General features: G+C 37.9%; 1 protein-coding gene across 3 annotated transcripts in view; it reads right to left on the reverse strand.

Moving 5' to 3' along the window:
* Positions 1-3134: 3134 nt before the first annotated feature.
* dym (dymeclin) overlaps positions 3135-14550 on the reverse strand; it is a 166986-nt gene continuing 155570 nt past the window's right edge. The window contains exons 17-18 of one of the 3 annotated variants that reach the window (XR_012397078.1): positions 5549-6161; positions 3135-4973 (exon numbers count right to left, since the gene is read on the reverse strand). Coding sequence is in view for 1 of the 3 variants with exons in the window: in XM_073935700.1 (XP_073791801.1) it covers positions 6012-6161 (150 nt within the window). In the remaining 2 variants the exon portion in view is untranslated. Of the gene's footprint in view, positions 5274-5530; positions 6162-14550 lie in introns of all 3 variants that reach the window. The other 2 variants (XR_012397079.1, XM_073935700.1) reach the window with 2 other exon arrangements.

Genomic DNA, 14550 nt, shown 5'->3' on the forward strand with positions numbered 1-14550 from the left:
AGAGAAAACTTATTGAGATCACTTTAGTACAATTTGTGTATAATAGAAATGCAGAATATGTGACTTTTTTTTTAAAGCAATAATACATTTATACAGTCATAAACATGTTTTGATAGTTAATATGCCAGTGATTTGATGCTTCACAAAAGTTGCAGACACCTTTACCAATATCAAAATGCTTTTGTAAACAACCAGTGATTCTTTACACCGATTAAAAAACGGCTACTATAATAAAGAAAATCTTTTCTAAATGAAGAACTAAATACATTGATTTGCATTGAAATACATGATGAATACTCTTGACACATGAAAGTGTAAAGCCTGCAGCTCACAACAAATGTGGAAGATTATTGCGTGTCATATTTAACAAACAGTTTACTGCTAATTTGGTGTAATTTTGCTCACATGGATAATTGAATATTAATCAGATGATGTCATTACGCTGCTGTGCCGTCAGCCAATCATTGCATTGCTGATCACGATTTCGAGGATCGATAGATCTGTCCTTCACAACACACGCAGCGATCTCAGATCAGTTTATCCAGACATTCTAATCTGATTCGCGAACTTGTTTGAAGAACCAAATTAGCGAGAGATCAGTTATCAAGATTAAAAGATCCAGGATCTACCAAATAATCTTAGATCATTTAAGCGCGGTACGAAGAACAGACCCCTGTTCACTAAAGTTAGACATCATTGGCGGGCATGCATGCATCCTCGTAGTAGTAAACAAACAGTGCGTCAGCTCAGTGATTTCACTGCAGCAAATACGTCACTACATTAAGACAATAATGACATTTTTGTGTGAATTATACCTTATCAATACAGTAAGACAATTTTAACACCATTTGGAGGCGTCCATGTTGCTGAGCAGCATATGTAAATCAATGAGAAGACTTGTGCGACCGCCTTTATACCGAGTTCAGACTGCATGATTTTCAAAGTAGTCGTGTCACAGATGTTTTCACACTGCTTGACTATCTGGGCTAGCGTTTCGTCGCTGCTTTGTTTACACTGCAAGATGGATCGGCGACAGGGACTTTCACATTGCATGACTTTACTATAGACCTTTTTCATGGCTGCTGCATGGAGGGCGCCATAGCGACCAGCGTCTTCCAGTAGAATGCTAAAAACTTCCGTTTACAGGGTGTACAACTGGTAGTTTGCGCTCCGAAAATGGGTTTCAATAATGTTTTTAATGGATAACAGAGTGTGTTTGTGACACACAACTGAGAAATGTGTCTGTTAAAGCCGTTATAATCTGTCATATGGGGTTCAAGCGCATCACAAATACGAGAAAAACTTTCTCCTAGTTCAGGGGTTCCCAAACTTTTCAGCCCGCGACCCCTAAAATAACAATGCCAGTGGCTCGCGACCCACAATATCCTCTGAGGTGGTTATAAATACAGAAACTTTGCATGCAATGGCGCACACACACCAATAGACCAAAGTCTATACTTCGTAGATGTTTTTTTATGTATGTTAGGGCTGTAAATAAGCCAGAAAACTTAACCTGGTGATCAATCTGCTGCATCAGAAGCTATTGCTGTGTCTTTAATATAATGTAATTACCCCAGCGATCGCAATCCAATAGAACTAGTAACTATAAGCTACTATAGTAACTATATACAGTAGTATATAGTGACTATAAATGACTATTTTTTTCTTTTCAGTTGGTTATGGATAAAATATGGTAATTATTATGGTTTAATAAAAATAAATAGATTTTTGGAAATCACCAGGCGACCCCCCTTCATTGTCCCACGACCCCTTGGGGGGTCCCGACCCCCACTTTGAGAACCACTGTCCTAGTTCACGTGTCTGCCGTCAGAAATACAGCGTGTTCCCGGCCTGTCAGCTGTTAGCTCGGCGGCTCTTTAACACACACACACAGAGAGAGAGAGAGAGAGAGAGAGAGAGAGAGAGAGAGAGAGAGAGAGCGAGAGAGAGAGAGAGAGAGAGAGAGAGAGAGAGAGAGAGAGAGAGAGAGAGAGAGAGAGAGAGCGAGAGAGAGAGAGAGAGAGAGAGAGAGAGAGAGAGAGAGAGAGAGAGAGAGAGAGAGAGAGAGAGAGAGAGAGAGAGAGAGAGAGAGAGCAAACCAGAGTACTGGCATGAAACTTAACAGGTATGAAAGTCGTGCAATTTACAAAAATGAGCAATAAAAGTCTGTTATTGATCCTCTCCTGGCTGATTTGCTGTTCATTCTAATCGCGAGCCGTTTGTGTTTCATTTCGTGTGTTGTTTTCACCAAGGTTTGTGTTTTTCTGTCATTTTGAAATGACACTAGCCTATATTTTCACTTTGTCACAGTTATTAAATCAGTGTGTCAGTGGCACAGTACAGGCTACGTGTGTGTGTCAAACATTTTGGTGAACTACATTAGTTTGGGCTGGTTATATATTTGAAATAAAGAGAAACTGTTGACTTTAGCGATGACGAGGCTTCATTTAAACTGCAGAAGATGCCGTCTGACAACGAGGGGAAAACGCCTCACAGCAGCTGTTTTCCATCCTATTAGATCGCATTTCTTTAAATGATCAGTCCAGGAGATGCTGCTGATGGACAACAGTATTAGTTCAAAGAGGGTAAAAGCAGGTAAAATAGATTAAAACTATCGTTTCAAAGCTGTCCAAATGTGACTGTTTACACGCATCAGCTGACGACCGGAAGTTCTTCGCATTCTCCTTGCGCATACACGCAAAGCATAATGGGTAATTTTGCGTTCCAAGAAAAAGGTCTATAGGAAGAAGATATTTAGATATTTAGCACGCCAAATATCTCGCAGGCATTGGCGACTCATCGGTGATTCTCTCAGATCGCGTTTTTGATAGTTCATACTGTGTGATTGTCACTCATGTGCACGAGCAGCGATTTGCCTGATTTCAGGCATTTGTCGGCGATTTCTCAAAGCCTGTCGTCGAGCCTATCGGGGCTAAAATCACGCAGTCTGAACTAGGCATTACCCTTCTCTCCTGACCATGAAAATATATTTGACTGAATCATAGAAAAAGCTGAATTTAGATCGTGTGCATGGTCGAATCTAGTTTTTTCCCCTAATTAATCGTGCAGCCCAACATTTATTAAATCAGTGAAGTGTTTACAAAACCACAAGAACATCTACAATGATCACAGAGTTTTTTGTTTGGTGTTTGTTTTTATTAGTGAATTTCACACTGTAGAAAAAAACTGAAACAATCCTAACTAACACAAAGAAAACAGCTCGGTGAAGGAGGATCAGTCGTGAATCCTGCTCCAGTTTCATTCGCTTCAACTAATCGACCAATTGATTTCCAACAAAATACGCGATTAAATCAAAACGCAATATTCTTATGGTGATTTTAACTATCAGTTTTAATATTAAATATGTTCAAACAATAAACAAAAATAACAATAAACAGATGCTATGCAAAACATGTCGGGAGTAATCATATACACCAGATATTAAATATGAAATTGACTGCAAATGTAAATCACCCGAGATCAAAACCTTCAAATAAAAATTAGGAAAATAAACCAAAACATAAATACAGGATCTTAATCTTTTAAATGTGTGTAACAGAGACGAAAGAAGACCTTAAAGCAGGGGTGTCAAACTCAATTCCTGGAGGGCCGAAGCCCTGCACAGTTTAGTTCCAACCCTGCTCCAACACACTTACCTGTAGGCTTCAAACAAGCCTGAAGGACTCAATTAGTTTGATCAGGTGTGTTTAATTAGGGTTGGAACTAAACTGTGCAGAGCTGCGGCCCTTTTGGAACTGAGTTTGACACCTGTGCCTTAAATAATCAGTAACAATGGCATACCTTAATATTATAATCACCTTAATATTAACCCTACACTAATCATATATGCAAATATATCAATAATAATAATAATGCGTTTTCATCTCTGCACCTAAACAAAATGAGCATAAATATATGGAAAACAAAAGTAATTGAACAAAGGCAGTGTGTATTTGTCTATACAATAATGTACATGCAATTATCTGACACTGTAATATACACCAACTGCATTTACATGGGAGAGTCGCTTCATTTATTACACGAGTACCTAAATATGTGTTCCTTATGCATATTTATATGCTTAGAAAACCACTACATGTGATATATTTCCCACGTGGGCACATATATAAATGTTTTATCTTTGTGCAGACACTCAGATGTGTGTATCTATGGGTTGAACGAACTAAATATAATGCTAATAAATAAATTAATTAAAATATCAAATCATCCTATGTATAAAACAAGCCCAAAAATAAGTCCACTGTGTTTATTTGTGCCGGATTTCTGCTCATCAGATCATTCCTAACAGGGTCAGAGGTGTGTTTGTGTTCACGTTCAGTTTGCTTTTGGCTGATTTCTCCTCCATTTATGAATCGAAAGCGAAAGAATAAAGGAAGATATGATTCTCTGGATCCAGCGAAGTGTTTGAGCTACAGACCAAGCCTGAGCAGAGCATTCCCACAATTCACTGGGGCTCCGAGATTATCGAGCAGCCCTTTAAAAGAGGACGGAAGATCAGGGCTTTAATAGGAGCTCGCAGGTGATGCACGGAGGCACTTTAACTACACACACTCTCTCTCTTACGCATTCACACACACATACTCACGCACAAACATTCATGCACATGCCTACAGACACACACACACACACATACACACTTGCACACAAACATACTCAAACACACACAGGCACATTCACACACTCATGCACATAACCACATACTCACGCACACGTTCAATCACAAACACACACACACACGCTCACACAAACGTGCACTTACACACTCATACTAACGCTTAAAACATAACACACACACACATACCCTTATGCATTAAAACACAAATACTCATGCAAGCACACATGCACACCCACCCACACACACACACACCCACACACATACCCACACCCACACACATGCACACACAAAATCAGAAAAATGCGCACTTACACACAAACATACTCAAACACAAACACTCAAGCACATTCACACAAACACACGCAAGCACACGCACACACACACACTTACAAAGTCACACACATACATACTCTCACACACATACTCAGACAAACATGCATTTACACACTCAAACTAACACTTACAAACATACTCAAACACTGAAACACACACACACACACACACACACACACACACACACACACACACACACACACACACACACACACACACACACACACACACACTTGTACACATTCAAACACACGCTCTTGTGCACAAACATACACATTCACACACACATGCAAACACACACACACTCAGTAAAAGGTAAACTTACTTACACACTCATGCACATTAACACACATACTCATGCGCGCACACACACAGAAAATTGTATGCTTACACACTCATGCACATAAACACACATACTTAAGCGCGCACACGCACACATGCATGCACGCACGCACACAAAATTACATACTTACACACTCATGCACATTAACACACATACTCATGCACACACACACACACATGCAGAAAATGGTATACTTACACACTCATGCACATTAACACACATACTCATGCACACACACTGCATACTTACACACTCAAACACACATACTTGTTCACATTCCCTCACACACAAACACACACACATGAATATTCTCTCACACACACACACACACACACACACACACACACGCCCATTTACACAAACTCACCCACACACACACATGCACTTACACACACACACACACACACACACACACACACACACACACACACACTGACAAACGCACACTTACATGCTCATACTAACACTTGCACACAAACATACTCAAACACACACCCACACGCTCGCACTCACGTACGCACACACTCATGCACATTCACACACAAACTCACGGACACGAACACACACAAACACACACACACACACACACACACACACACACACACACACACACACACACACACACACACACACACACACACACACACACACACACACAAACACACACACTCACTCACTCTTTCCCCACACACACCTCCATCAGTTGGAGTCCATGCTGAAGAGCTCAATTCCCTGAGAGTTCCAGTATAAACCCACTCCAGAGTTGAAGACCAGAGACCAGACGTACGGGATGAAGAAATCCTCAGGCTGCTCTTCCTCCACATACTTAAACTTCAGCTCCGGAAACTTCTGCAGGACACACACACACACACAATCAATCAAATGATGTACAGTAAATTCATGCGTCTTCATAAGCTTTAATCATAAAAACTTCTGTTTACTGGAGTGGGGGCGGGATCAACCTGTCAATCAAGTGAGCAAAAGCAAGAAAGCTCTGTATGTGTGAAAGGGGCTAATGACTTGCTTAATTACACTAAATTGCCTAATTACCCTAGTTAAGCCTTTAAATGTCACTTTAAGCTGAATACTAGTATCTAGAAAATAGTCAAATATTATATACTATCATAATGGCAAAGATAAGACATCAGCTGACTACATGCACTGATGCATCGTTCACAATTATCACTGTGTTGTGGATTTGATGTGACAGGAACAATTGTTTCCCAATCAAATTTGCACAGTCACTACAAACTTTAATAGTCTTGTATTTGGGAAAAAAAAGGGTCGAGTGCAAATGAAGAGGGTAAATAAGCATTGCTGATGAGCGTGGTGAACACGGATACGGCGTGTGTTCTCTGATTTCAGGTGAAGCGCGGGCAGTTTTGACGCGTCTGTAATTCCATCCAGCCGTGAGGTAAATACACTTGAGTTTGATTGATTATATGACACACAGGAACACCTCAGACGCTGCTTTTCATGTTTAAATCCAACCCTCTTAACCTGTGGTAAAGCGATCAGGGGAAGAAGTGTGTGTGTGTGTGTGTGTGTTCGCAGCCCGAGGGCTTCAGTTCCCACAACACAACAGAGCATGGATACTTTTACAACCGCCTTGCTCTAGGATCTTCTCTCATTCATTTGTTTCTCAGCTAAAGCAATCAATTATGAGAAGAGTCAGTCTGTCATTCATGCAGGCATCCATTCATCCACCTTTTTAGACCAATCCATTCATTTGTGCACTAATACTTGTATGCTTTCATTCGTTCATTCATTCATTCATTCGTTCGTTCGTTCGTTCGTTCGTTTGTTCGTTCATTCATTCATTCATTCATTCCTTTTCCTTCCTTCCGTCCTACTTTTTCCCTCCTTCCTTCCTTCATTCCTATCTTCATTCATTCATTCATTTATTCATTCATTCATTCATTCATTCATGTACAAGTTCTTATATGCTTTCATTCATGCTTTTCATTCATGCATTCATTTATTCTTTCTTTCTTGCACTCAAGCATTTATTTACGCTTCTCACTCATTCATTTATTCATTCACTCATTCATTCATTCATTAATGCATTAATTAATTCAAATATACATTCACGTTTACCTTTTATTCATTCATGCACTCATTCTTGTATGCTTTAATTTAAAATGTATCATCCATTCATTCATGCACATATTATTGTATGCTTTCATTATGCCTCTCACCCAGCACTCATTCTTTCATTCATTCAGTATAGATTCATACAACCATTCATAGACAGATTCATACAACCATAAATTCTTGTATGCTTTTATATATTTTATTTTTTCATTCATGCTTTTCTTTCTTTCTTGCACTCATTAATTCATTCAATCAAACATTTATTCATTCATTGTCTCCCTTCTATGCCTTTTTATCCAGACATTCATTCAATAATTAATTCAAACATTAATTCGTTCAAACATTCATTAATCGAAACATTCATTAAGTCATGCATTTGTTAAGTGAAACATTCATACACCCGCACATTCTCATATGCTTTCATTTATACTTATCCATGCATTCATTCCTTCATGCACTCATTCTTGTATGCTTTAATTTATGATTTATCATTTATTCATTCATTCAAACATTCATTCATGTACATATTCTTATATGCTTTCCATCCACACATTCATTCATTAACTGAAACATTCATACACCCACACATTCTTGTATGCTTTCATTTATGCTTCTTAACCATTCATTCATTCATTCATTCATTCATTCATTCATTCATTCATTCATTCATTCATTCATTCATTCACTAACGCATCAATTCAAACACATTCATTCTTACTTTATCATTCATTCACTCATGTAAGCTTTAGTTTGATTAATCCGTTTCGATTAATTCGTTCATGCACATGTTCTTGTATGCTTTCATCATGATTTTCATTCATTCATTCGCTCGTTCGTTCATTCACTGATTCACACATGCAGTCATTAACTGAAACATTCATACACCAACACATTCTTGTATGCTTTCATTTATGCTTCTCATTCATCCATCCATCCAATAATGCATTAACTCAAACATACATTCATTCTTACTTTATCTTTAATTCATTCATGCACTAATTCATGCAAGCTTTAGTTTAATTTATCATCCATTCATTCATTCATTCATTGACACACATATTCTTGTATATCATTATGATTTTTCATTCATTCATTCATTCATTCATTCATTCATTCATTCATTCATTCATTCGTTCGTTCGTTCATTCATTCATTCATTCATTCACTGATTCACACATTCATTCATCTAATTTCACATTTGCATTCATTCATGCACGTATTTAGTAAATTCATCATTTATTTCCTTCATTCCTAAAAGATTTTATCTACGCTTTTTCATCCAGGCATTGATTCAATCAATCAATATTAGGTAGTTCCCTCATTCATTCGTGCATTCAATAAATGAAACAATAATTAATTATTGCATTTGCTAATTGCTTTTTATCCATGCATTCATTCAGTACTTTTTACTTATGCATTTATTCATGCATGTATTAAGTAATTTAAATATTTATTAATTCCCCCATACATTCATCTATACTTTGAGTTATGCTTTTCATCCACGCTTTCATTCATTCATTCATTCATTCATTCACTCATCATTTCAAACATTCATTAATTTTCATTTTCATCCATTCAGAAACTTTTATTTAAGCATTTTTTATCTATGCAATCTATCTATGCTTTTTCATTCAATCATTCTTCATCCATCCATCCATCCATTCATACATACATGTATTTATTCACTGATAGTTTTTTAGCTTTTCAGTAACTCTCAGCATTAATTCATTCCGCTGCAAAAGCTACAAAATCATTCACAATAGTAAATGTGGATTCAAAGCAACAGTGAATTTAAAACCAAAGACTTTAAGATATTTACACACTCAAAAGGGATGACAAAATGAAACCTTTCAATCTATAAATGTGAAAATAGATTTAACAAATAATACAAGAAATAAATAAAATAAAAACAAAAGAAAACAAAACATAAAAGAAAAGAAATACACAAAAGACAAAACACAACAAAACAAAAAAGTAAAACAAATCAAAAGTAAAAACACAACAAAACAAAACAGAAAACAAACAAATCAAAAACAAAGAAAATAAAACAAAACACAACCAAACAAAACACAACAAACAAATCAAAAACAAAGAAAATAAAACAAAACACAACCAAACAAAACACAACAAACAAATCAAAAACAAAGAAAATAAAACAAAACACAACCAAACAAAACACAACAAACAAATCAAAAACAAAGAAAATAAAACAAAACACAACCAAACAAAACACAAAACAAAGAAATCAAAAACAAAGAAAATAAAACAAAACAAAACACAACAAAACAAAACACAAAACAAACAAATCAAAAACAAAGAAAATAAAACAAAACACAACCAAACAAAACACAAAACAAAGAAATCAAAAACAAAGAAAATAAAACAAAACACAACAAAACAAAACACAAAACACAAAACAAACAAATCAAAAACAAAGAAAATAAAACAAAACACAACAAAACAAAACACAAAACAAACAAATCAAAAACAAAGAAAATAAAACAAAACACAACAAAACAAAACACAAAACAAACAAATCAAAAACAAAACACAACAAAACAAAACACAAAACACAAAACAAACAAATCAAAAACAAAGAAAATAAAACAAAACACAACAAAACACAACCCTAAATAAGAGCTATCAACCCATCTTTCAATCACAACTCAATCAAAGAGCCAGTGACGTTTAGTTTTGACTGGCTGATATCTCTAAGCGCTCTCTGTGTTGTTTGGCATCACTGACCCGTCTCTAAACCAACACAGCCACTGACTCCTGCCCACAGGAAGCTCTCAGACATATAGACTGACTTCAGGAAGAGGAGCTCCAGAAACAGGAAGCTCTCTGTCTGTCTGTCAGACGCTCTCAGCTTTTTTTGCAGTACCACAGAAATCCTCCTTCCGCTCTTTTTAGAGGAAAATAAGCTCAGAAGACATGAAGGAACTCCATTCACTGGAACTTTACAGTTCCCCCGGAGCCATTCAGCAAACACATGCTGTCATTTCCCATCAGTGCAAATAAAAAAGTAAGAGAGAGAGAGAGAGAGAGAGAGAGAGAGAGAGAGAGAGAGAGAGAGAGAGAGAGAGAGAGAGAGAGAGAGAGAGAGAGAGAGAGAGAGAGAGAGAGAGAGAGAGAGCTGGAGATAATCTATCCAGGAGAAACTAAATCTGCTAAAGAAAAGAAAAGGATGAAAGAAATGATCCTGAGAGAGAATCCAGAAATATTATTGTCTGACTACAGTGGACCAGAAGACAACAGAGTCCAGTGTAACCTGCTCTTCTTTACTGAACACCCATCAGCCTGGCACACCGTCCTCTGCTCTGCCATGGCATGTATAAGAAAAGGAGGCATCAGCAAAGGCAGACAACTAACCCTAGAAGGAGACAACAACACAAAAATGACTATTAACATCTACCACAATGGTACAGTCATGATCCAAGGACCAGAAACCAGCCTTAATGAATTCCAGAGGAATTTCGGGAACTTTAAATTGGAGGTTCACAAAATTAAAAAAGATCCTGAAGTAAAGAGACAGGCTGAAGACGAGTCCAGCACCTCCTCTGTCACCATCACAGAGCCTATCCCCAGGACTCCTGCAATACACAGACACACCAGCTCTCCTGCTTCTCCAAAGATAAAGGCCCTAAGAGACAACGTCGCTGATCTGGAGCAGGAGTTTTTCTTGTTTAAGGAGCAAACCAGCAACAGCCTCCATCAGCTGCTGAACCTGACCAACCATCACAGCATACAGCAGCTCCATCAGCTCTGCTCAGCCGTCAGGCAGCTGGAGGAGGCCAACCAGGAGCTGCGGCAGGAGCTGAAAAGAGTAAGAGAGGAGCTGGGCAGAAGAGAACAACATGGACACACACTGGAGAGACTGCTGGAGGAGACCAGAGCCCAGCTCCACATAACACATCAGCAGCGCTGTGTCAGCACACAAACACACAGCAGCTCCACAACTCGGCAGAAGCATGTCAGCAATACACAAACACACAATACTTCCATGGCTAAATCCTCCACACATACTACTCAACAACAGAGTGTGAACATCCACTCTCAGAGTTCAATCTGCCCTGCAGCTCGTCAGTCTCCCCGAACCTCTAAGAGCTTCAGGAGAAAGAACAGCAGCACTCAGCACCATTCACCAGCTACAACACCATCCATGAACAACATCAGAGAACAGAAGAAAAAAGAGCACATCGTCATCCTCTGTGACTCTAATGGCCACCACCTCGACCACAGACGGCTGTTTGCAGGCAGATCAGTGCAGAAGTTCTGGTGTCCCACAGCTCAGGCTGCTGTGAGACTGCTGCAGGAGGGAGCGCTGGGGGCTCCAACACACATCATCTTGCACACTGGGACCAATGACCTCAGCACTCAGAGGGTGGACGTCATCAAAGCCTTGACCAACGCAGTGAGGACCGCTAACAGAATCTTCCCCAGAGCCAAAGTCATCGTCTCAACCCTTCTACCCCGTAGAGACGTACCACAGAGGTCTATCAACACAATCAATGAGGAGATCACCAAAATCTGTTCCAAAATGCCTAACGTCCATATAGCCAACCATTCCCACATCACACATCACCACCTATATGATCATATACACATCCACCAAGAGGGCATGAGACTGTTCGCAAAAACTATCAAGGCATCAACCCTTAACAGTGCTCAAAAAACACCCTGGAGCCACGAAGAGAGGATTGAGCATCTCCCCGGCAACCAAGCGGACAGCTACGCCACTGTAGTGGCACACAGAGGTAGATCTGACCCCAGTGACCTCACACAGATTAAACAAATGCTGAAAATGATTTGCAACAATTTATTAGGATAAATTTACAGTGGATATGTAGTCTATTAATTGATCTAGTCATTGTATATTTTATAGCCATGAAATAACCTATAGAATTGTATAAATAATTTATTATTACTGCTTTTTATTCACTGGTATTTTATTTTATTTTTTATTTTTATTTTTTATTTGGGTCATAAACTCGTACATTGTTCTGGTAATTGCGCTATTACTTAATGGCTTCTTTTAAAATAACAAGTTATAATATTCAAGGAATGTTCTCTTCAGCCTTTGGGGAGAAAACTACTTACCCTGATTTTGTAAATATTCTAGATAATACAGATATAATTATATTACTTGAGACATGGAGTCGTTTAGACTCTAATTCCCACACTCCCCCAAACTACAGAGAGCTTTGTGTCCCTTCAATCAAACAGCCTAATGTTAAAAATGGAAGAGATTCAGGAGGAATTATAGTTTGGTTTAAAGATCACCTGTGGCGGTATATTCAGCCTGTAAAAAAAGGAACAACACATATTTGGATAAAAATTAAAAAAGGACTTTTATGTTTAGGTGAGGACATGTATCTTTGCGCCACCTACATCCCCCCGTATGAGTCCCCTTATTATAATGAAGAGATCTTCTCAATCCTGCAGTCAGACATCAGTTATTTTCAGTCTCTAGGCTCAGTTTTATTAATGGGAGATCTGAACGCCAGAACAGGGAAGGAGGCAGACTGCATTAGTTCAGACGGCGACAAATATACTATTGGCTCACACACATATGACCAAACATGTTTTGATAAAATGCGGCAAAACTATGACAACATCATAAACAAACATGGAAAACAAGTCCTGCAGCTTTGCAATAGCCTAGGTGTATATATAGTGAATGGCAGAACAAAGGGTGACTCTCTGGGTCGACCAACATATAGTTCACACCTAGGGGTCAGCACAGTAGACTATGCCATTACAGACATTGACCACAGTATAATTAATTATTTTACAGTGATGCCACAACTGCCGTTTTCAGACCACAGCCACATTGTTCTCAGTTTGAAAAGATCACAGAATGCCTGCCTATTCTCAGAACAAAAAATAAAACTGCATCCCCTGCCACCTAAATTAATCTGGAGTAAAGACAGTCCTGCCCAGTATGAAGCAGAGCTCCACTACACTCAAGTGGAGAACATGATCAATGCATTCATACTGACTTCATTTGGTAAAGAGGAACAAACTATAAATTTAGCAACCGAACAGCTGACCAATATTTTTTCAACAGTTGCCCAAAAAATATTGAGGAAAAATCTGAAATACAAATCTAAAAAAGGAAAAACTACAGCTGGCTGGTTTGACAAAGAATGTCAAAATACAAGAAAAGAATTAAGACAATTGTCAAATAAAAAACACAGAGATCCGACAAACCAACACACACGAGGAAAATACCAACAAACTCTCCAAATGTATAAATCACTATTAAAAGAAAAGAAAGCTGATCACATGAAGTTAAAATTGGATCAAATTGAGGAGGCTATTGATCAAAATTTGTTTTGGGATTTATGGAAAAGATTAAATCAATCTAAAGAATCGAAACAAATTCCCATTCAAGACCCAAAAATCTGGACCAAACATTTCGAAAAGCTATATTCACAAAAAGAATTGAACCAAAAACAAAAACATCTGACCTCCCAATTACATATATTAGAAAATACTATTAAAGATCAGCTAAACCATTTAGATATCCCAATACAATTAAATGAGTTAACAGAAAAATTAAAAACTCTAAAAAATAAAAAGTCCTGTGCCTCAGATGGAATCTCTAATGAGATGCTAAAACACAGCAGTCCTCAATTAAAAAACGCCATCTTGAAATTATTCAACCTCTTGTTAGAATCAGGACATTTTCCAGAAATTTGGAAGGAGAATTTAATCACGCCAATATTTAAAAATGGTGAGAAATATGACCCAAATAACTATAGGGGCATCACAGTGAGTAGTAACCTGGGGAAATTATTCTGCTCTATCATTAATGATAGACTGGTTGGGTTCATCCAGGAAAACAAGATTTTAAATAATTGTCAGATTGGATTTATGCCTAAAAAAAGAACAGCAGATCACATCTACACACTCCAAACACTCATTCAAAAACATGTCCACCAGACCAAACAAGGGAAAATATTCGGCTGTTTCATTGATTTTAAAAAAGCCTTTGATTCGGTGTGGCACAATGGGCTTTTCCTAAAACTCTTACAAAGTGGAGTTGGAGGAAAAACCTATGACATAATAAAGGACATTTATAATGGGAACAAGTGTTGTGTAAAAATAAACAATAAGCGGACTGATTATTTCACTCAGA

This window comes from Danio rerio, chromosome 21, assembly GCF_049306965.1.
Source record: "Danio rerio strain Tuebingen ecotype United States chromosome 21, GRCz12tu, whole genome shotgun sequence".
In the NCBI taxonomy this organism is placed as follows: Eukaryota; Metazoa; Chordata; class Actinopteri; order Cypriniformes; family Danionidae; genus Danio; species Danio rerio.